Source organism: Aspergillus stella-maris (assembly GCF_047715825.1).
Source record: "Aspergillus stella-maris strain CBS 113639 unplaced genomic scaffold BDV14scaffold_21, whole genome shotgun sequence".
Lineage (NCBI taxonomy): Eukaryota > Fungi > Ascomycota > Eurotiomycetes > Eurotiales > Aspergillaceae > Aspergillus > Aspergillus stella-maris.
This window is the reverse complement of record NW_027396815.1, coordinates 197,288-218,350: the sequence shown is the minus strand read 5'-3', so window position 1 is coordinate 218,350 and position 21,063 is coordinate 197,288. Positions and strand designations below refer to the sequence as shown.

At 52.1% G+C, this 21,063-nt stretch overlaps 9 protein-coding genes across 9 annotated transcripts; 7 read left to right on the top strand and 2 right to left on the bottom strand.

The window, feature by feature from the left end:
* Window positions 1-16: 16 nt before the first annotated feature.
* On the top strand, window positions 17-1,995 carry BDV14DRAFT_208371 (uncharacterized protein; the record flags this gene model as incomplete). The annotated part of the gene is made up of 4 exons (XM_073775381.1): window positions 17-111; window positions 163-1,534; window positions 1,600-1,804; window positions 1,838-1,995. 4 exons carry the CDS (start codon window positions 17-19, stop codon window positions 1,993-1,995), a joined length of 1,830 nt encoding a protein of 609 aa, XP_073629089.1.
* Window positions 1,996-2,139: 144 nt separating this feature from the next.
* Window positions 2,140-2,898, top strand: BDV14DRAFT_48493 (uncharacterized protein). The gene has a single exon (XM_073776878.1). It carries the CDS (start codon window positions 2,284-2,286, stop codon window positions 2,731-2,733), a length of 450 nt encoding a protein of 149 aa, XP_073629088.1. The 5' UTR covers window positions 2,140-2,283; the 3' UTR covers window positions 2,734-2,898.
* Window positions 2,434-5,115, top strand: BDV14DRAFT_171650 (uncharacterized protein). The gene is made up of 4 exons (XM_073768449.1): window positions 2,434-3,133; window positions 3,204-4,132; window positions 4,201-4,693; window positions 4,762-5,115. The coding sequence occupies exons 1-4, from the start codon at window positions 3,019-3,021 to the stop codon at window positions 4,869-4,871; spliced, it is 1,647 nt and encodes a 548-aa protein (XP_073629087.1). The 5' UTR covers window positions 2,434-3,018; the 3' UTR covers window positions 4,872-5,115.
* On the top strand, window positions 4,956-5,324 carry BDV14DRAFT_48495 (uncharacterized protein). The gene has a single exon (XM_073776879.1). It carries the CDS (start codon window positions 5,040-5,042, stop codon window positions 5,250-5,252), a length of 213 nt encoding a protein of 70 aa, XP_073629086.1. The 5' UTR covers window positions 4,956-5,039; the 3' UTR covers window positions 5,253-5,324.
* Window positions 5,325-5,396: 72 nt separating this feature from the next.
* BDV14DRAFT_199256 (uncharacterized protein) lies at window positions 5,397-9,044 on the bottom strand (the record flags this gene model as incomplete). The annotated part of the gene is made up of 9 exons (XM_073773196.1): window positions 5,397-5,805; window positions 5,872-6,032; window positions 6,105-6,145; window positions 6,208-6,247; window positions 6,299-6,796; window positions 6,847-7,074; window positions 7,200-7,494; window positions 8,041-8,722; window positions 8,780-9,044. 9 exons carry the CDS (start codon window positions 9,042-9,044, stop codon window positions 5,397-5,399), a joined length of 2,619 nt encoding a protein of 872 aa, XP_073629085.1.
* A 237-nt stretch (window positions 9,045-9,281) lies between these two features.
* BDV14DRAFT_199255 (uncharacterized protein) lies at window positions 9,282-12,020 on the top strand (the record flags this gene model as incomplete). The annotated part of the gene is made up of 3 exons (XM_073773195.1): window positions 9,282-9,488; window positions 9,546-10,024; window positions 10,082-12,020. The coding sequence occupies 3 exons, from the start codon at window positions 9,282-9,284 to the stop codon at window positions 12,018-12,020; spliced, it is 2,625 nt and encodes an 874-aa protein (XP_073629084.1).
* A 105-nt stretch (window positions 12,021-12,125) lies between these two features.
* BDV14DRAFT_48481 (uncharacterized protein) lies at window positions 12,126-14,984 on the bottom strand. Its single transcript, XM_073776877.1, has 3 exons — window positions 14,745-14,984; window positions 13,194-14,601; window positions 12,126-13,138 (listed from the first exon to the last, which is right to left on the bottom strand). Exons 1-3 carry the CDS (start codon window positions 14,839-14,841, stop codon window positions 12,232-12,234), a joined length of 2,412 nt encoding a protein of 803 aa, XP_073629083.1. The 5' UTR covers window positions 14,842-14,984; the 3' UTR covers window positions 12,126-12,231.
* A 401-nt stretch (window positions 14,985-15,385) lies between these two features.
* BDV14DRAFT_171644 (uncharacterized protein) lies at window positions 15,386-16,885 on the top strand. The gene is made up of 3 exons (XM_073768448.1): window positions 15,386-15,446; window positions 15,496-15,919; window positions 15,987-16,885. The coding sequence occupies exons 1-3, from the start codon at window positions 15,414-15,416 to the stop codon at window positions 16,619-16,621; spliced, it is 1,092 nt and encodes a 363-aa protein (XP_073629082.1). The 5' UTR covers window positions 15,386-15,413; the 3' UTR covers window positions 16,622-16,885.
* Window positions 16,886-17,843: 958 nt separating this feature from the next.
* BDV14DRAFT_171638 (putative hydrolase) lies at window positions 17,844-20,303 on the top strand. Its single transcript, XM_073768447.1, has 7 exons — window positions 17,844-18,276; window positions 18,323-18,539; window positions 18,596-18,780; window positions 18,830-19,233; window positions 19,292-19,609; window positions 19,662-19,792; window positions 19,863-20,303. Exons 1-7 carry the CDS (start codon window positions 17,979-17,981, stop codon window positions 20,140-20,142), a joined length of 1,833 nt encoding a protein of 610 aa, XP_073629081.1. The 5' UTR covers window positions 17,844-17,978; the 3' UTR covers window positions 20,143-20,303.
* Window positions 20,304-21,063: the final 760 nt, after the last annotated feature.

Below are 21,063 nucleotides of genomic sequence, written 5' to 3'. Positions count from 1 at the left end.
TGTCAAGTTTGTCAACATGAGTGCCATCCGAAAACGACTTGTTTGTATAGAGTGCACCAGACGCAAGATCCGTTGCGACAAGGTCCTGCCCTGCCGCAATTGCACGCGAAAGTCGGTATTCCCTTTTTCCGTTTTGCTAGATAATGACACTGATAAGAACAGGGGTATCGCTTGCTCTCGGAGCGACAAGACGCAGCATGATAGCATCGTAGAACTTCTACAAGCGAGGGTCCAACATTTAGAGGCGACCGTCCAGGAAATGAAACAGGATAAAACCGCACCGTCCACACAGCAAAAATCGGCCTCAGATCGCGACCAAGATCGAGATCACGACCCAGATCCGTCATCGGATGTTGGCGACGCGGCGACTATACTCGAGTTTCTAGCATGGGGGCGGCGAAAGAATCTAGACTATGGAGACTTTTTGCCGTCTCCTGGCGATGTGACGACCGGTCGCGAAAATGAGCAGGGGCATTACAAAGCTTCAGTCCTGGAGGGGGGCTCGACCGAGCCATATGTGCAGTCAATTCTCCCTCATCGCGCTTTCCTTCGGCGCCTGGTTACATTCCACTGTGAGCAAGTGCTATGGTACCATAATTCTTTTGATGCGGATCGCTTTCAGCAAAAAGTGGAATCCTTCTTCCAAGTCGCCGACGGACAAGTTGGGCATCCTTCAGTCGATTATCAATGGCTTGCTCTACTGTTTGCCATCCTCTGCGGTGCTCTCGCATGCACTCCCCGTCAGCTTGCGCAAACCTGGGACCTCACATCCAGCGAACAAACTTCTCTTGCTCAGCGTTGGTTCAAAGCCGTTTCACTGTGTTTACACCGTGGTGACTATATGACCTGTCACTCTGGGTACCCAATCCAGGCGGTCGGTACCCTCACGATGTCTGCCCACCTGCTAGGCTTCTCCAACAGTCTGTCAGTCCTCATCGCGTCTGTAGCCAGGATTGGCCAATGTATGGGACTGCATCAAACGTCGACACCATCTGGTGCCTGGCGACAGCTTTGCATCCAAGACTGGTTCTCGATACCGTTCTTCGAGAGCTACATAATAAACCGGCCGAGCCGAGCGGACCTTGATGCCGATGAACCTAAGCACGATCTTCCCACTGAAGGAGCATATTCGCATTTCTTCTACAAGGTTGCCGCAGTTCTATCTTCTTCGCATGATGCGATGCAACATGCAAGTACACTCTACACACGCTACGAGCAAGTTCTCGAACATGACCGATGGCTTCGATCGCTGGCTACGGAGCATCTTCCACTCTTCTTACAGAATGGCCCTATTGATCCAGCCTGGCCGGCCTACGTTCCGTGGGCGCGACGGTGTCTGGCGATCAGTCTTTCGCACAAGGTGATTATGATCCATCGTAAGTTTCTCGCGCCGAGCTTTACGAATCCGCTCTTCACGCGAACGCGACGGACGTGCGTCGCTGCCGCTAGGACGATAATCAAGGAGCAGAAGGAAGCGAGGAATGACGGTGGGCCAGTACTGTGGATTCAGCAAGCTTTTGGGGTTACTGCTAGTGTAAGTCCGCGTTCCCTTTCCTCCTTCATGCTTTTAGTGAAGGTGAAGATATTGACATGTCGCAGATAATCCTCTGTCTAGACCTCTTTCATCGCGCACGAAATGACACCGAAGCCGCCCACCACCGACAATTAATCAACGATGGTCTCAAAATGCTCGCTGACGGACCCCAAAATATGATCGCCACCCGGGGTGTGCATCTCCTTGAGGCCCTTCTCGCTCGGGAGCCACAACATCACAGTGAGCCTGACTTGGCGGGTATTGTCAGGGGTGTGTGTGAGCAAACTGCTGGCTCGGTGGCAGAGTCCGAGTCCATCGCTGGGAGACGAGAGAGCTTCCCTTGGCCACCGGGGTCTGGACAATGGTCCGATGGCAACGTTGATCATGAGCTGCGTGGTGGGCACGGGGATGAGAATGAGACCTTGAGGGATATATTGGCGTTGGCAGCAAGCTATATCTAAGCCATCCAAGGGGTTGCACCCTGTGACCCTGCAAGCCAGGCCTAGTCCTCACATTCTCAACTAGGTTCAACGCAGAATCGTATCTGCACCATCCCTGGAAGTGGAGGGCGGCGATCAGCAGTCGCTCCTTCCCATGTCGTGCCTCCGCGCGCTCATACTCGCCCTGTCCCTGGGTAATTGCATCTCACTGGCCGCTCCTTCCGTAGCAGTGACCATAGTTCCTTCCTTCTTCGTCGTTCAGGCTTCAGGAACGTGCTTTCCTCGCCCAATGCGCTGCACCTCCGCCTAATGCTCAGCGGCTTTTCGCGCAGTAGCTGGTGGCTGCCTGGAGCACAAACACTTATAGCAGCTCCGTATTCCTGTTCTGGGGCGCTGCAGATTTACATGACAACCGGTGGAGAGCTGATATTTCCCCTCATTTCCGTCTCAGTGGTCCAGTTGGGCGGGGTTCATGCACGTTCGTTTGCTGTCATGCATGGGCCGGCGAACTCGTTTGTAGCTGCATCCACTCGGATGTCGCCGGGCAGGGCGCAGCTAAGCCATGATGAGTCGCGGCCAGCCAATGCCCGCAGACGTATATCCGCGGACCTTCCGATCTATTTGCCCATGGCCCATCACACGCATGGCTGTCTGAACCATGCAGATGGGAGATCGTGCAACGATGGCTGCGCTGCCTATCGCTTAAGTTTGCCCTACTTCCTGTTGCAAAGTCCTTGTTGCCATTGTAGGACAGCATGAGCTTGGATACATACAATTGCATCGCATTTACGAGATTTCGACTCTTCACAGCCAGCCATGCCACGTCCAATCGTTCCGGGCTCCTGGGATGGCTGGCTGGTTTGGCTTCTGACCAGACCGTGCCTCTTTTTTACGGCAGCTCCGTTCGCTGCGGCTCAGTATAAGTGCGAGGCACGCCGCATGGTGCAATGATGGGTAGCCCTCTATCAACATTAAATTTACCTGGCACGATCGACTCTTCTACCCAACTGTACCACAATTAATACGATCTCAAAGACCTTTGCCATGGCAGAGGACACGCCATCGACTCAGACACCTCCCTCTCAGCAGACGCCCCCAACACCAATGGGGTTATTTCAGCCTTTGCACCAGCTCGTTGGCTATCTTGAGGAGCACAAACGTGAGTGGTCGTGTTGTTGTTCCAAATCCTAACGAACTATCTGCTGATTTCATCGTCCACAACCACACAGTAGCAAGCATTATCCTCCTCGCCGTTTTATACCCTACGCTCGGGAAATGGAGCTCTTCATGCTCAACGACGTCCCAGTCCACTGGTGGCTTGCAGTATGTCGGCTCGTTTGATCTCACCTTGACAGCCGTCTTGGGTGTAGTCGCTGTCTATCAGACCAAGTATTTCTCGTGGCAAGCGCGCTTTGCCTACAACCAGTGGACCACTTTTACCTCAACGTTTGAGCAAGTTCTGGGTGGAAGCGCATTGACAGTTGGCGTTCTCATCGCCCTTCTCTCACCCGTACCAGCCTCGACAGTTACCGCAGTATTGCTTGTCGCCTGGCACTATGTTCAAGTCACATATCACAAGAACATTCGCACTGTCGCCGCCGAGGTCGAGGAATCGGCATACAAAGCCAAAGTATCCCTTGATAACAGCCGCGCCTACTCTGCATCGGTCACTGCGTACGAGGCTTCTATCCTCACGCTAGTTGCGTCGCTGTACAACGACACCGGTCGATATAACCTGCAGACCATTACGGCCATTGCCCCAGCCCTGACAGCAAACATCGACGCCCTTGGTCCCGCCGCAAAGGAAGCAACTGTCCTCGTCACTAATGCAACTCCACTACTCGCTAAGGCCGTTCAGGTCTACGAGGAAATCCGCTGGATCGCAGACAAAGGAAACCTCCTCGCCAAACACGGCGAAGTCGCTGAAGCAGCAGAACTCATCGCATCCCTATCAACTGCAGTGGCCGCTATTCAAGACACCGAGTCCCAACTCCTCACCGCACAGGCCCAAGCCCACGACATCGCTGTAAGGATCCACCTCGACGACCTCCTAGACCTCCACAAACAAGTCATCGCCCAACTTCAGACCGCCGCGACCCCTCCTCCCCAGGCCGAACAACCACGGCAGCCCGAGCCAGGCGAGCTCCCCAATGAAGTGGTAAGCCGCCGCCCCCAGCCACTCACGTTCATGGCATCCATTGTCACAACGCTAAAGTGGTTCACTAGACTCTTCGCAATCCGAAGGCTATCGTAGGTAGTCTCTCCGGGGCACCGGATAATATCGACGACCAGGCGTTTCCATTGGAGTCGCCGTTCCCGATTGCTTTGTATGGGCATAGTACCACAACTCTGCAGATTATTGATAACGGTATGATCTGTCTCGATACACCCCCGACAGCAGGTTTATCCAGCGTCGAGATGCGCACTGGGCAACCATTGCCCTACCGCAGCGATATCCCGCCGTGCACGCTCTTTCCGCTCTGGAAAGATCTCAAGATCACAGCGGGCAAACCGCACGGTATATACTACGACGTTGAAGGATCCGAGGGGAACAGGCAGCTGAAGATCGAGTTCTATGTCACGAGGTATAATATGGAAGATCAGTACTTCCATTTCCTTGTGATCTTTGACGAGGCAAAGCCTGGGTATGCGACGTTCAGGTACTTTGATGTGCAGGATGGTGGGGCCGAGGGGACTGTTGGTGTTCAAGGGCCTGACGGTACGTTGCATCTCCTTCTACTTTTGCTTTGGGGGGTAAAGCGGGTGCTAATGTGTGTGTGTTTGCAGAGTATAACCAGTTCTCATACAACGAAAGCAAGATCTCCCGCGGTCTGCAGCTGGTGTTTAATACCACGCCTGGTGTGAATGATGTCCAAACGTCGACTTTCAACATCTAGCTGTTGGAAGACGGCCTTGGGACTTGATGGTCGAGAAGAGCTGAAGAGGTGACTGGGGGGTTCGTAATTTTCCTAGGCATTTCTTTCAGAAGCACCTTGCACTGCCTGAAGATAGTACGGAGGTGGGCATTCGGTTTGCATTGCGCGAGGGCTGATAATCGAAATTGAATGGCTTGGATTTCTGATGAAAGACACTCGTCTATGTTTGAGTTAATGATAGTAAACATTGTATATCGCTACCTAGGTCTCCATGTTCTATACAATGTCTGGTGCTGTCTGTGTTTTTTGCTCACAAGGTGCCTCGTAGTTTATCAGAGTTCTATATCTACCAAGGCCGGTGCCAGAGTGGACACTAGCCCACCTCGTTTCAAGAATCTGTAGCTAGAAACATAAAGCAGATTTTCATTCCCAATTTAATTATTATTCGCGGGCCTTGGACCGATCCATGTCTGCCGAAGCCTTATCGAATTCGCTACTTTGCATTTTCATTTTACCATAAACCGCGTAACCCCACGTCGAGGTTTCTTACTGCCTGAGCCTCACAGGTTGTTCTGCGCCGTATCTTCTCCTCGCTGCCGCTGAAGCTTGATTTAATGATGCGACATGGGATGCTTGTTCTTCTGGTGAGAGGTCCATGCCTACACCCGCACTGCCTGCGTACTGTAGAAACTGGGCCAGCGATACGCCTGATATGTGACCCAAGCGGCGTATAACCGTGTCGAACCTAAAACGGTACGTTCTGCTGAAGTCCAACCTCGACATATCATTCCATCCAGTGACATCGTCGAGCAAACTAATTCGGATTGGCCGCTTTGTCATGAGGCCAGGGTCAGGGTTCTGTGGTCTCGGGGCTGATTCTGCATAGACGAAGGTGTGCGTGCTTGGATCTAAGCCTAGCTCGCTAGCACTCAAGCCACCGTAGGTGTTAATCGGGCTGCCGAGGCATTAGTATCCTGGCTTGTAGGTCTCCATCTAGGAGGGGAGTGCCACTTTCACTTACAAGCACCAGGTGGCGTTATGCTCGACCTTTGCAACAACCATGTAACCGATCAAGCCGGGTATGGATGCGCCATACTTCCCCTTCAATGTGACTGCTTGAACCCCGAGATCTGATCGAGCGCGGGCCTGCTGCGAGTCGAATTTCCAAAGAATTGCAAACACCTGCGATACTTTAGTTCAACATCGTTCAATAGCCACCGGCGTGACTGTAATTGACAAGATGGCTTCTCTTACCTTTCCGGTTCGAAAATAGCTCGACTCTTGTATTGCGTAGTCTAGGCAAGGTCAGAAGAGGATGTTCGCATCATCCCGGGCAGTGAGGATTGTCATTACTTACGTCCTTCAATAGTGTCATCGCTGTCTAGAGCAGTGGGGGCCTATTGGACGTTAGGCCTTGATCTTATAACACGAATTATAGGCCCACTTACTCCCAATTGATTATGAATGGTGTCAGGTGTGAAGTATGGATTCCGGGGGTAGCGTGCCGGATATGGCACCCCTATCCCTAGTGTGATTGGAGCCGAGGCGTGATTCCCAGGATGTTCATCTGCGTCAGGGAGAAACCTAGTAGGAATATCCCAGGTGTCGTCCGCAACTTCGTGATAAAGGTTGCCCGGGTAGGATGAATATGGGTCGCGTGTGGGTTGTGGGAACTCGGATACATGTTCCTGCAGATTACCTTGGGGAATACTCTCTGTATTCCAATAAACATCGTCCGAAGCATTGGTCCCATACAGGGGATATGATGAGACGTAGTGCGAAGGCCTCTGGGTGATGGAACTGCCTTGCTGATAACATTCCACGAAGTTCCTGTCCTGGTCCTCTGCAGGTGGATCTTGATGGTAGAAGTCCGTTTGGTACTCATTCCCCTGATGTTTATTTTGCGGTTCTGGGTTGACAAGCGTCGAATCGACAGGCTGCCACATCTGAATAACGGTCAGCCAGTGCACCTACTGCTTCTTACAGCGTCGCCTACGCTTAGTGGAATATCCCTTTGTTGATTCAAGTTTCCACTTTCTTTGTCACGAGACTTGTTGACTGAGTGAGTCCTTTCGCGTTCCCTCCTCTTACGGGATCTTTTAGTCGGTGTTGGTTTCGTTGCTCGCTGGGAAGTCAGTGCCGCGTCGTTCTCGCCGGTGGGCTCAGCCGCAACTGTTGTCTTATCATCACTGTTGGGTCTTACGTCTTCGCCTTTCAGCGATGCCTGTATTTCAAGATCAGCCTGGCCATGTCGATAGGGGGTAAACGTTCTTGCTTCGATGCTTGCTCTATGCCATGACGAAACTGAAGGTTGTGGATTGATAACAGGGATAGTATTTGGCAGCCTACCTCAACCACATCGCGCGCCTCAATCTGGGATGAATGTTCCTCATCGATGGATACCCTACTTATCGCGATATCCTGGTCATCTGGTCGAAGAGCGACACTAAATTCCCGAAAATTCATTGCGAGCGTCTCCAACCAATCGCCCGTAATCTTCTCCCTAGATTGTCCCCCGACATCCTTCAGTAATTCTTCAGTAACTCCAGATTCTTCCGGCTCTTGTTGAATTTTGACACTTTCATCATCCAATGTATCACTGAGACCGTCGAATGTGATGGTCGATACCGCTGGCTTAGAGCTACTGGCCGCAAAATAAGTATAATTTCTTGACCTTCTAAGACCTGCACCGGGCCTTTCCAAGTCATCACCATACACTAGGTCGTCGGGCCACGGTAATGATGTGAGCGCAAAGACGTGGATATGATCTACAACATGATTTAACACCGAGTCTTGATCAATGTCTTTGAAGCCGCAAATAGGACACTCTGTCACCTGGGGCGTGCGAGTACAACACCAGGAGGACACCAGGGCTGGTATCTGGGTGGCTTTGATGGCTCTGTGACTCTTTCCCAAATGGGTTTCCAGGTCTTGTGCGTACTCAAATGTGGCGTCGATCCCTTTCCTAGTGCATAATCGGCAACGCCAAACCGAGGGCCCAGCATGCTCCCTGTCCATGTGAGCTTTCCAATCTTGCTGCGTCATATAGAGCTGCATTGGACTCTTGCAGTTTGGCATGATACAGGTGTAAGGGAGGGTATCTCCCAGTAAATGCTTTCTATTGGGAATCACACTCATAGTCAGTCCTGAAATCAGAAAGTCAACCTCATAATGGAAATCAAGATCTTACTTCCACTGTGTTCCCTTTGCAACGATTGCCGGAAGGGCAAGGTAGCAGCAGGGACAGGTGAAAACTTCCTGCCCCTCCGATATTGAGGGAGGTGAAGGGTATGTCACGCCGAGGGTCGTTTGCGACAGAACTGTAGTAACAGCCCGCCTCTCTTGATTTGGAGAAAGCATAACGGAACCGTCAAGTCCTGTCGCTGTTGTTGCGCTATGGGCTTGGGGACGATCCGCAGTACTAGCCTTTGGGACTTGGGACTGTACTATAGTAGGAGGCGCCATATCCTCTGGGTCTCTCACTTCGATACTTGAGCCCTCGCCCAACTTTTCCGCATGCCTCTGGGCGTACAGGAAACGATGACGGCGTCGCAGATTGGCCTCGACGAGGCGCATTTGGATGGGCAGTAAGGACCGTCGATGTGTCTGCTCAATTAGGGAGTTGGATGTCTCATCAACCCCCCGTTCCAGAACTAGCAATACCTCAAGATATTGGCGGAAGGCACGCAGCGACGCAGAGGAAGGGTCGAATGCCGCGTCTGCCTTTTGCAGGCGCGACCTGGTTCCTGCCTTTCGGATTGCGACAGTGATCCGCGCAAGCTGCGCCAAGCTGTCCTCGATCTCTCGCATCTTTGCTACTTCCTCCGTTGACATGGCCCATGAGGACGCAGATTCAGAAGCATGTGCCTCGGCTAGACAGGCATTTCAGATCAGCGGCAACTGTTCGAGATTAAAAAGGCACCTCATACCTGCATGTATAGAATCTTCTACAAGCACCTCCAACATGAGAATGAGGTTGACCACCACAGTGTGGGTTTCAGGGTGTGATGATAGTCGGTGATCCAACGAGGCTCTGCCGGGAGCCAGCGCTCCAGCTCCCATCGTCCACAGCTTAAAATCTGCAAGTCTATTCTCAGCCCATTCTTGTTCCATTAGTGCTGGGTACTGCATAGCTGAGATGAACGCCCGCCGACACATGAGCGCAGCAGACTGAATAGTATGTGACGATGCCATAGCGAAGTGTTACTCATCGACACGCAACCACCACTGCCCAACCTGTGATTTTGTGAAAACATTCACTTTGTGTAATGTGCGGGGCAAAGATTACTCATCGCAATCGACCTATTGTTGGCTGGCTTGGTCATGCACTTACCAGGATGAGGCTGAGGCCAACGCCAACACCTTCGTTCTTTTGCCTCCTCAGGACACGTCTGGCGAACAGCAGCAACGCCCCGGTCCACCTTGGCAGCTATGGACGAGCTACTGGATCTTTTTCACAGTACAATCCCCTGGGTTTGCAAGCAGGCCACGGAGCTTGGGCTGAGAAGGAGGGACAACCGCCTCGGTAAGCTTGGTGGGGAACTGTTCATCCTAGATCAAGAGCTGCGTTCCTGTACGAACGAAAACATCTATCCGAAACTGACGACCATCTCTGAACTTGTCACCTTAGCTTGCTTTGTATGTTACTAACATCCGTTGTATTCTCATGGCTGACAAGAGATTGCTGGAACTTAGGGTGAGACGAAGCGCTCCAGCTCGTTGGACGCCCTGCGACAGTTCGCTGTCCTTGATCGACCAAACAATACTAGCACCTCAGACCCCCTAGTGTCTGTCACTCATCGTTCGCTTGTCCGCTTTGTGTCTGATGTCTCCAAATATTCCATCCTCCTCCGGCTGATTTCCGATGTCTTGGCCGACATCAATGTTGACGAAACGGCAGCAGATGAGCACTGGCACGGCCGACTTTCTCATGAACCCAACTGCCCAACGCATGTGAGCAATGCTCTTTACACTCAGCTCGAGACTTATTCTGTATGTGCGTGTAATGATGAGCACCTGAAACGCACGCATGTCAGGCTGGATCCAGAGCACGACCTACAGGAGGGCTCGGACATGATATTTGACTTTCTCTTCATCGCCAGCTCGAGCATATCACGCCAGACCCCTTCTTCTGTTGATATTCGATGGAAGGAGGCAAAGATATCAGTCTCTAGGTATGCGACAGTAGAACGAGCGCAACGTTCCCTCACAGCTGACTGTGACCCTCCCAGGAATCAAGTGTCAAAGAAAAGGAGGAGCGTCACACTTAACCTTGGAGACACCAGGCACTCACGGGACATCCATCGCCAGCATGCTCTATCAAAATGCCTGCGAACTGTACAGCGTGGAGAGTTTTGCAAGTTAATCCGGGGCAGAGGAAACGGCCCTGTATGGTTTCACGTGCGTGACGGCAACATGAGCGTTGAGAACCGAGTTCATAATACAAAGTCACGCATTATGCTTCCAGTCGAAGGCACACCTCTTAAACAGTGGCTTCAAGATGATAATCGGATCCCCAAACGAATGAAAGTCGTTCTAGCTTACACCGTCGCCCGCTCAGTGTGGCAGTATTATAATTCCTACTGGATGACCTCGCCTTGGACCCATGAGAATCTCCATTTCTTGCAGGAACAGGACATCGTGACTGACAGCATTAAGCCACGCATTTTCTTTGTCACAAAGCTCGTCACTCCGGGAATTCAAATGCAGGACTTTCTTACTGACGACGATCTGTGTCACGTCTACCCAAACATACTGGCACTAGGCGTTGTTCTCATTGAGATTGCTACAGGAAATCCCTTCGAAACGGACAGCGTACAATACTCGTGGGATGGTAAAACTCTCAATGATTATTATGATTGGGCATGTGCCAAAGCCAGTGGTGGCCAGCTGAGGAACTTGATCCATCCTATTTACGAAGACGTTGTGAACACATGCCTTGATGAAGAGCTTTTCCGGGACGGCCCGCTTGATGTATCGAATCACTCAGAAACCATCGAAGTGAGACGGTCACATCTCTATGAGCAAGTGGTACAGCCTCTGGAGAAGTTGTATAAAGCTTATCATCGGGACAACTGGGACGCCGCCATTGATCCTCTGCATGTCGAACCGCTGAAGGTTCCAAATGTGCCTGAGACGGTAATCCAGAGCACCGATGACACCAAACCCACTGTTGCCGTGTTCTGTGCGCTACATAGGGAGGCAGATGCAGTAGCTGCGCTTTTCGACGAAGTCCGGACGCGGAAAACGTACGCTAAGCAGGAGGGGGACGACAACGCATATACCCTGGGCAGGATTGGTCGTCATAATTTGCTCCTTGTTCACATGGGCGGGCTGGGTAAAGGGATTGCTTCTCACGCTGCTTCATGTGCGCGAACCAGTTACCCAGACATTAAGCTGGCCCTTGTGGTTGGAATCTGCGGTGGACTTCCCTTTGGCGAGAACAACGCCGAGGTTATACTTGGCGACGTCGTGATCAGTAATGGCATTGTACAGTATGACCTCGGCCGCCAGAACCATGACTCTTTCAATGCGCGCGCGGGGCATGAAGTACATCGTCAGCCACCACCACAGCTCCGAAGCCTACTTTCGAAGCTCAGGACAGCACGTCCTCGGGAGAACCTCCAGTCCTCTACGTCAAGGAACTTGCGGAAATTGCTTGAGCAGTCTGAACTCTCCAATGCAAGCTACCCCGGCTCTGCTCAAGATGAGCTTTTTCCCGCCGAATATCCTCACAAATCCCGAATGGCTAGCCATTGCTTGCAGCTGGAGGCTGATACCGCCACTCACAGGAATGGTCAAATCTCTATCCCAGACACGGATCTCTCATGCAATCAGCTCTCCTGTGATAAACAGCGCCTCTTATCGCGGAAACGGCTGCAGATTGCTACTCAATCAAATGGACCCCCGCAACCCAGGGTGCACATTGGACCCGTTGGTTCTGGAGATACGGTGATGAAGTCGGGTCAGCATCGGGATGAAATTGCAAGAAAGCATGACCTAGTCGCCTTTGAGATGGAGGCTGCTGGTGTTTGCGACATCTTTCCGTCGCTGGTTATCAAGGGTGTTTGTGACTATGCTGATAGTCACAAGAATAAGGTCTGGCAGGATTACGCCGCTTGCACTGCTGCGGCTTGCATGAAGGCCTTCCTAGATGAATGGTCTGCCTAGTCTTTACTCCGGGCACGGTCAATCCGCTTCCAAAGGCACTGAGCCATACGCCAGAAGACTTTGTCTCTCCGGAATATCCCAGTCGTCCAAATCCAGAGCCATCGATTCGCTGCACCATGGCGTTTATTATACAGGTAGTCGTCAACGTACCCAGTAACCGTGCTCGACTGTCTCTTTAGCCCGTTTCAAGAGTTTCCCAGCCATCCATTATCTACTGCATCGGACAAGGGTCATCCCCTGGCTCCGGCGCCGGTGGCTCTGGCAGAGGAGGCTCAACATCCACAGCACCCTCGCGCTCTGCTCGGCGAAGAACAGCGTCCATGTCAGGCCTTTCTCCGCGCCGGGTCCTCATGAGCTCCTCTGCAAAGATCGCTCTCCGGTGTTGGCCTCTCTGTCTCAGATACCGCGCAAACTCCGACAGCATATATGTTCGCATAGCCGCATCAACAGAGTTCAATTCTGGTCCTGGCTCTGGGTCTGGGTCGTTGAACAGCGACGGCTCGTCTCCTGCGGTGTTAGATGAGGGTTGCGCGGTGGCATTGGTACTGGGATCGGTTGTTGAGGTGGCAGTCCGTTGAGGTTGACGTTGGCTTTGCCGTGACGGGGACGATGGCCATGGTCGAGGGACATACGCCCTACCTTCCACCTTTGCTTTCACAAAACTGCAGAGTTCACGCATGAAAGCACCTCGTATACCATTATGCATTTTCCATGCGTCCTGTATTAACGGGACGACCGGGCCTGTATAGACATAATCAGGGTGGTCGATGGCAAGTGGCCACATATCTTCGAGGAGAGTACTCTGCGACACGAGCATTGCGTACAGATCACCCCAGATCAAACTCCCCAGGACCCGAAGGTGTCCAAGGAATCCTGGTATTTCGTTGTCTCGTTCTGGGCCTTCTTCCGGATCATACTCTGGGTCGATTGCGAGGACAAAGCCGGTCGTGTCGCCTGGAGGGATACTCCCGAAAAACGTGTCATACTTGTATGTATGTTTTGTCGTAGTGTAGGAGTCATAGCTGGCTTTATCAACCGCCAGGAAAGCGTGCTCGTTGACTCCGCTATCAAGGTTGAATTGGGTGTTGTTGTCTTCGTTGTATGTATTGCGATAGTGTCTGTAGAATGTTAGTATTATATGGGGCCATTAAGTTAAAGTCGGTTGATACTTACTCCTTCGCTGTATCAATATCACCCTCCGCAATTCCCAGTTTCTGTCCATCCCTCCAATGCAGCTTAAGGTGTGGTTTCAGAACAGAAGACCCCGTCTGACCCCGTCCCCAATCTCCCATGTGAGCCTCAAGCTTCTTCACAAACGCATCCCACTCAGCTTCACTCTGTCCATACGTAAGTCTATAAATCACAAACCCAGATCCCCTCGGCGTCTCCATCTCCCCTTCATCATCCCCATCATCTTCCTCTTCCCCTTCCTCTTGTAACCCCACAGCCCTTCCCGCATCCAAAACCCACGGCTCCCTCGGCACACGCTCAACCTCCATCCCCCTAATCTCCCTCCTCACCCTATCCTGACACTTAATCTGCAACAACGAAAGCCGATGCAGCGCCTCGGGCGCCGCATTCCCCCGCTCCCTAGACTGCCCCCGTAACCGCGCGTCTCGTAATTCCTGCATCTGCGTCTCCCTCGTGACTTTCTTCATGTAAGCCCCGTACACCCTATGTCGCTCTTGTTGATCCGCTGACCTTAGCGCGCTGGGGACGCCTCTTCCAAGAGATTTAGGAGGCGTATTGTACCCCCAATATCCCTGCATCGGCATGGATATGGTGTAATCAGCGACCCCCATGATTTCGGTAAGTGTGTGCAGTTGGTTGAGGAGGTGGAGTTGGACGCTGTCGTGGGTGGTTAGATCAGTTGGTTCGTGGGAGGATAGGTCGTCCAGGATTTGGCGGCGGAGGGCATTAACGTGCAGAAGGACCCATCTGTGTGCTCGGGAGCTCATGGTCTCGTATTGGGCCTCGATGAACTCCGTCCACATGCCGCGAACATTAGCCATCTCTTCACCCACCCCCCTCTCTTGCCTCCTGGCATTAATCAGCGTATCAAACTCCCCCCAATGCTCAGAAATAAGATTAAACGTCTCTCTTAAATCCTCCCTAACAGTCTCGAAATTGAGATAATGGAATGCAGCACAAACAGCACTTAGATACTGCGTGGCAGTATCAAAGTTCGCCCTAGCGTCAAGCTTCTTCTCTTTCCATCGCTGTTCGGAGAGAGGAATCATACCGTTCCAGGCGAGGTGCTTGAAGCTGTATATGTGGCGCGTTATAAGCGCGATTCGGTCGTCGTCTGGGGACTCTGTTGAGCCGATGCGGGTCATGATGCGGTGGATTATGGAGCGGTTATCTGTGGTGAACACCTCAGTGGAGGGTGAAGGGGAGGTAGGGGTGGAATTGGTGTTGATGGAATTTGACTGGGAGCCATCGTAATTATCGATATATAGTAGTGGAAAGTCCGTTTCGGCGTTTAGAAGTGGGTAGATGGTTTTGCGCCCGTTCGGGAGAGTCCCATAACAGGTGAAGGAGAGGAAGGAGGATATTGTTTGGGGTTCGAGGATGCGGTCGACTGCGCGAAAGTATTAGTACATGATCATGGGCTCTGTAGTACAAGTACAAGTATTGCGATTGACAAACGCACGATCGCAAACGCCGATCGATCTGGATCGCAAGCACGCGGCCGGGGGGACGATCAGGAACAAACAGACTTACCCAAATCCAAATTCCCCTCTCGATGCTTAACATGCGGCAAGAGAACAGGGCTTACAGTATACCTCCCCCTTGACGGTGTAAATCGTCGATTAGGCATCCTTGCTCCGTTTGCTATGGTTTTTTTCTATCGGCGCAAAAAAGAGAACATTGAATCAGGTCGCGAAAAGGGGGCACAATCCCATTTAAGCCGCGAAAATTATCGCGAACGCTGGATGCCAAGGGATCGCGTTTGGATTGGTGATCGCTAGTCAGGGTTTCAGGCTTGGAATTGGCGAATAGGATGGGGTGGATAGGGACTCAGGGAGGCTAGAATCGATTTAGGAGGCGCTTGGGGCCGACTTTCTTGCTTTGTTGTGGATTTGGTGCGATTTGGTGCCTGGGGGCGTGCTGGCCTGTGGCGGCGGGTCTCCCGGATGGCCTTGACGTCCATGTTTGGGTCGATGGTGACAAGAATCAATGGAGAGGCAGCTTTTAGAGAACTACATACTTGAAAGGAATTGCTTGTTAAGCGGGTAAATGCAGTGCTGCGATAATATCAGCTTCTTATGCGGAGAAGTTTTGATTTATAATCGAGCGGATGAGGTGACGTGCAAAAATATATAAATTCATCCTTCCCTCATCAATACAATGTCTAACCCTAACAACTATCTGCGAAGCTGAATAACCACAATGACACCACTAAAGATCTTCTTCACAGGAGCCGTAAGCCTTTAATCTACAACCCTCACCTTCCTCAACTAACAACACCCAGAGCGGCTACATAGGAGGCGACGTCCTGCACACCATCCTTTCATCCCATCCAACCTGGGAAAAAAACATAACCCTCCTCCTGCGCAACCCCTCCTACACCTCAAGATTCAAAGCCGTATACCCCTCCATACACATCTTCATAGCCGACCACGACGACAAATCCGCTATCGCGAATGAAGTATCTAAACATGATATCGTCATGCACTTTGCACTGAGCGCGGACCATATCTCTTCTGCGGAGGGGATTGTTGAGGGGTTAACTAGACGGGGTGGGGGTGTGTATGTTCATACTAGTGGGACGGATGTTCTCCTGAACCCTGACGAGAAGATTGCTTTGAATGCTGCTGGTGGTGGGAAAGGAGATGAGAAGGGAGTTAGGGTTTTTGACGACTGGGATGGGATTCAAGAGTTGAGAGAACTACCAGGTACGTTTCCGAAATAATCCAAAATTCTTCATGACGAGCACACTATACCATACTAACAAGCACGAAGATGCCGCAGCCCACCGCGAAGTCGACAATCTCGTCCTCTCATCCGGGACAGCAACCCTAAAAACAGCAATAATCTGCCCATCAACAGTCTATGGCGTCGGCAGGGGACTAATCTCGCAACGATCCGACCAGATCCCGAACTTGGCGAAATTCATCCTGCAAATGGGGAAAGGGCTGCAGCTAGCAGACGGGAAATCGTTCTGGAATTGCGTGCATGTTTATGATCTCTCGCGACTATATCTTGCTCTACTGGATGATATTGTCGCCTCTACTTCAACGACTGAAAATAGCGGTGATCATGGCGCAGAGTATGCAGGAAAAGCAACATTCAACACGTCCGGCTACTACCTCGTCGAAAGCGGCACGTACCACTGGGGCGATATCGCTCGGCGGATTACACAGGAAGCTCATAAACTAGGTCTAATTCCGAGCGAGGAAGTGAGCATTATCGACATGTCAGACCGAGATATACTTAGACCAGCCGGTCGGCCGGTAATCAATTACTCCGTGGCTGCGAAGGCAGTGCGGGCGCGGAGATTGCTGGGTTGGGATCCTGTTGAGGGGGCGCTGGAAGGCGAAGTTAATGCTATTGTTAGAGCGGAAGGAAGCGCGTTAAGTCTGGAGATTATGTCGTGATAGTGAGAGTGACAGCACGGGAGAGTATATTGGAAGAATATATTAAGGAAAGTGGTCAGAGTGACCTCACTGCCTAGACCCAAGAATCGGTCATGCAGACATAAGGGGCTCATGCAGAACTCAGGAGGTGAACCCTGTAGATTCATTCGACTATCGAGGTCTAGTGCTCTGCAATGCATGTCTGCCCAAGCCACAACGGCGCTGGCTGACTTTGTGCCGTGTGAAATCCAGACATCATTGGACGACCAAATTGAAGATGACCAGGTCTCTTGATTGAAGTCGGTCAGCCAGTCATTCAAGTTTTAGTCTTGCCGTTCAGTCCATGGACGAGTCTATGTTGATTGAAAATTGGCGAATCGCCGTTTGCCACAGGGGACCCTTCGTGGGTCTGTTGCAGTCTCAACCAATAAAATAACAAATTGCTGCATCTGAGTTGAGGATCCCGCGAGGGGTAACTGATTGACCAACTTTAAGCTGCGGATTCAATCTTCACCTCGAGTCACAGTACAGGAGGGTAAACTCGGAGCAGTGCGATATACTCCGCACTCCACCCGTACTACGCTAGACATGGCAACTCGAAGCCCCGATCTTCAACAACCACAAGCAGGAAAAGCAATATGCGCCGAGCATCGCACGGCCATCGCATGATCTCACCCCGCAGCTTCCACCCCCAGCACATCCCTCCCCCAACAAGGATTTGTCTCTTAGCCGCATGCACGGCGCATCTCCGTTAGGCTGTTGCCTTGGATCGGCCCATGAGCGGCAGGGGCAAAGGTAGGGATTTTCAGTGTGTGAAACCGCGGATCAGGACTTATCTGACTACTTTTTCGTGATCGCGATCCGTGGTTGATCGCTCGAAGCCGCAATATGACTGCCGCCTCCTCAAAAGCTGGATTCTGGGGTTTCCTCTGTCACGACTCACGAGACATCCGCCTCCATATACCCCATAATGATCGACAGGCTTCTTTCCTCCAGGCGCCAGGGGCAGCAGGGCAGCGGGTCCACGCGCTAGACGGCCAAGAGGCGGAATCCGTCAATCAGAGCGCTGTGAGGGCGCGCTAGGGCTGGTTGTTGGATGCGCGCGATACCACAAGGTGCGGGGGGACGGCTTGGTTAGGAAGGTGTGCTTTGCAGCGCGGGTCTGATTCCACGGGCGGTGATTTCGACAGGAAGAAGGCCGAGATGAAGCCCACTCTTGGCTGGTGAGGTGGTAATCTGGTGCAGACGGGATTGTGATGCGGGGGGTAGGGGTGAGATGGACTAAGGTATAAAGAAGACTGCAAGTCACCTGTAATTCTGTAGCTAGTTGACTATCTTTGTGCGTGCTTTGTTTGCTCAAGGTAAATAAGGTGACACGATGACTAGAATACTTGCCCCCTTGCTGGCGATCGCCGGTCTGACTGGCTTCACCGCCGCTGCTACCCCCTATGCTTTGCAGACGCCCCCGTTGACGACTGACTGGACAGAAGAAGTCGGGACGAACCCGTGGCCAGAGTATCCTCGGCCGCAGATGCAGCGAGCGAACTGGCAGAATCTGAATGGTATCTGGGAGTATAGGAACGCGGAGACCGCGGCAGCTGTCAACACGCCGCCGTTCAGGCAGTCTCTTGACACGGAAGTGTTGGTGCCTTCCTGTCTCGAGAGTGGTCTTTCAGGTATGACTTCCTATCTTTGTAACGCCGGGGGTACTGACTTCAGTAGGCCTCCAAGGATCGAACCTGATCTACTCCTGGCTGTCAACCCACTTCAAAGTGCCCAATGACTGGTCAAGCCAGAATGTCCTCCTCAACTTCGGAGCTGTTGACAATGAAGCGACCGTCTTTGTAAACGGACAGGAGGTCGCTTTCCACCGCGGCGGATACTTTGAGTTCACCGTCGACGTGACCGAGTACATCAGCTTCAACGCTACCAACGAACTGTGAGAATCCAGGCCCTAACCTTATTAAGTTCAAAAAGTTAATGTATGACGGACAGGCTCGTTTTCGTCTACGATCCAACCGACACCCAGGGAACAATGAACCCGGTCGGCAAGCAAACCCTAACCCCGTCGCACATCTTCTACCGTCCCTGCAGCGGCATCTGGCAAAGCGTTTGGCTCGAGGCCGTGCCAGCACAGCACATCTCCAAGCTAGACGTCACGGCCGAAGCAAACGGCGAGGGTAGGTCTATCGAATCTCCTCGTCGACGGTCCCTAGCTAACAAGAATAGTAACCGTAACCGTCCACAGCGCCGGCAATGGCAGCATCCCTATCGAAATCAGCGTTCTAGAAGGCGACGAAGAAATCGCCACACAGTCCGGCACCGCAAACGAACAGCTCACCTTCACCGTGGACAACATCAAGCTGTGGACGCCTGAAAACCCTAACCTGTACAACATCACCGTCACCCTCGGCGACGACACCGTGCAGAGTTACACGGGGTTCCGCACGATCTCGAGCGGCGAGGTCAATGGTGTGCAGCGCCCGCTGCTGAATGGTGAGTTTAGGTTTATTTTTGGAACGCTTGATCAGGGATACTGGCCTGATGGGCTTTATACTCCGCCTACGGTGGAGGCGATGGTTTGGGATTTGAAGTTGTTGAAGAGTTTGGGGTTTAATATGGTGCGGAAGCATGTATGTCATCCCGTCTCTCTTCATCGTGTCAATGGTAAGGTATTAACGAGCTGTACAGATCAAAGTTGAACCCGCCCTCTTCTACCGCGCAGCCGACGAGCTCGGTCTCATGGTCATCCAAGACATGCCATCCATGCCCCTCCGGGAACCGAACGCCGAACAGCAGGCCGAGTTCCAGCGCCAGCTCGAGCTCCTAATAAACCAGCTCAAGAGCCACCCCAGTATTATCTCATGGGTTATCTACAATGAAGGCTGGGGCCAACAGATTCTTGAAGAGCCCGAGTTCCCTCTCACTGAGCTCGTCCGACAGCTTGACCCGACAAGACTCATTGACTCGACTTCTGGATGGCATGATCGGGGAGCCGGTGACTATAGCGTATGTCCTCATACCTATATCTCTGTATTAACATAGATACTGACTTGGATAGGACAACCACCACTACGCCCAACCCCAATGCGGAACACCCTGGTACTCCAACCCAGCCGTCCCCCACGACCCAACCCGCATCGCCCTGCAGGGTGAATTCGGCGGAATCGGCCACAACGTTACTATTGAGAAGTCAGACCTCCTTCATCTCTCCAACAGTCTCCCTATCCTCTTCTGTACAATACTAACAAGTACAAACCAGCCTCTGGAATGACCAAGCCGCAATCGACACCATCGCCGAAACCTACGAGATCGACGAAAACCTCGACATCTGGAACTACCGCGCGCGGTATATCCTCAACGAACTGCGCTCTCAGATTGAGAGGTTCGACTGTAGTGGTGCCGTCTGGACGCAGACTACGGATGTTGAAGGTGAAGTAAATGGGCTTGTTACTTATGATCGACGGCTGAAGAGGACGGATGATGCGCAGTGGAAGGAGGATATTCAGGGGCTGTATAAGGCTGCGCAGGCTAGGGTTTGATGTTGCACTGAGGGATGATTGATATCTGCTTTCGTCTTTCCTTTTTCTTTTTTTCTACCTTATTTTGTATATCTGGTCATATATTGGAACATTGTTTAGCTGAGCAGGTGGTTTGTTGATCATTAGGCAGGATACTCGTGATAGCAATTGACCACCGTTGGGCAAAGCAGTATTACTTTCCAGCCTCAGGGGACATATTCCCCTTCAACACCTTGTGAGTGCGCTGATAGCGGTATTAAACATCAAGGCCTATTCCCCTAACGCCATCCTACCATGCCTCGATGCCCTTCCTACCATTCGCATGAGCAACAACCACCGAAGACCTCCATCGCATAATGTTGCTTTCCGAAGTCCTCGACGTCATCGAGAGCGTGGGCTCATTCGCCAAGCGTGGATACAAACTGGGCAAGGAAGTCTGGGTTACTACAAGGGACACGGACAAACTCCTTAGGGACCTGGATCACTCGCTCACTTCCAGCTATCTGACACTGCGGAAAGATCTCAAAGAAGTCCTCGCCTCCAGCAGCCTCAATCAGCAACGGATCCAACAGATCCTCGACGCGCCCCATGTATCCGACCTTGGGAATGATGCAGTGAAGATGGCTTTTCGGGATGCTCTTGGCTTTGGTTGGGGCAGTTACGTCTTGACTGTGCAAGCATGTCTGAAAGAAAAGGTTGGCTTGGAACAGAAGTTCGCCAAGTTCGCGACACACTACCGACCGGCCAGACCTCTGGAGGCGGGCAGCGGTTTTGGTTCTTTCTCAGGCACTGGGCCTTGAACAGACGAGGAGATGCGCTTTCCGTACGGACTAAGGATCTTGCCTGCGACCGACAAAAATGCGATGAGCCTGGCGCGGTCACTATTGATTCTTTCACCGAGCACGCCGAGCGCTTGCATGCAGCCATACGCGCAGGCTTTGC

What these genes read in the sequence shown, in the direction of transcription:
- BDV14DRAFT_48493 (XM_073776878.1), top strand. Translation starts at nt 2,284, where the DNA reads ATGCTCAGCGGCTTTTCGCGCAGTAGCTGGTGGCTGCCTGGAGCACAA.
- BDV14DRAFT_171650 (XM_073768449.1), top strand. Translation starts at nt 3,019, where the DNA reads ATGGCAGAGGACACGCCATCGACTCAGACACCTCCCTCTCAGCAGACG. An exon ending in GCGAGCTCCCCAATGAAGTG is followed by an intron (nt 4,133 to 4,200) that starts GTAAGCCGCCGC and finishes GTGGTTCACTAG; the next exon opens with ACTCTTCGCAATCCGAAGGC. An exon ending in TGGTGTTCAAGGGCCTGACG is followed by an intron (nt 4,694 to 4,761) that starts GTACGTTGCATC and finishes GTGTGTTTGCAG; the next exon opens with AGTATAACCAGTTCTCATAC.
- BDV14DRAFT_48495 (XM_073776879.1), top strand. Translation starts at nt 5,040, where the DNA reads ATGGCTTGGATTTCTGATGAAAGACACTCGTCTATGTTTGAGTTAATG.
- BDV14DRAFT_48481 (XM_073776877.1), bottom strand. Translation starts at nt 14,841, where the DNA reads ATGCCTAATCGACGATTTACACCGTCAAGGGGGAGGTATACTGTAAGC. An exon ending in AGAGGGGAATTTGGATTTGG is followed by an intron (nt 14,602 to 14,744) that starts GTAAGTCTGTTT and finishes ACTTTCGCGCAG; the next exon opens with TCGACCGCATCCTCGAACCC. An exon ending in GATATTGATACAGCGAAGGA is followed by an intron (nt 13,139 to 13,193) that starts GTAAGTATCAAC and finishes AACATTCTACAG; the next exon opens with ACACTATCGCAATACATACA.
- BDV14DRAFT_171644 (XM_073768448.1), top strand. Translation starts at nt 15,414, where the DNA reads ATGACACCACTAAAGATCTTCTTCACAGGAGCC. An exon ending in AGATCTTCTTCACAGGAGCC is followed by an intron (nt 15,447 to 15,495) that starts GTAAGCCTTTAA and finishes AACAACACCCAG; the next exon opens with AGCGGCTACATAGGAGGCGA. An exon ending in AGAGTTGAGAGAACTACCAG is followed by an intron (nt 15,920 to 15,986) that starts GTACGTTTCCGA and finishes ACAAGCACGAAG; the next exon opens with ATGCCGCAGCCCACCGCGAA.
- BDV14DRAFT_171638 (XM_073768447.1), top strand. Translation starts at nt 17,979, where the DNA reads ATGACTAGAATACTTGCCCCCTTGCTGGCGATCGCCGGTCTGACTGGC. An exon ending in TTCAACGCTACCAACGAACT is followed by an intron (nt 18,540 to 18,595) that starts GTGAGAATCCAG and finishes TATGACGGACAG; the next exon opens with GCTCGTTTTCGTCTACGATC. An exon ending in TTAATATGGTGCGGAAGCAT is followed by an intron (nt 19,234 to 19,291) that starts GTATGTCATCCC and finishes CGAGCTGTACAG; the next exon opens with ATCAAAGTTGAACCCGCCCT.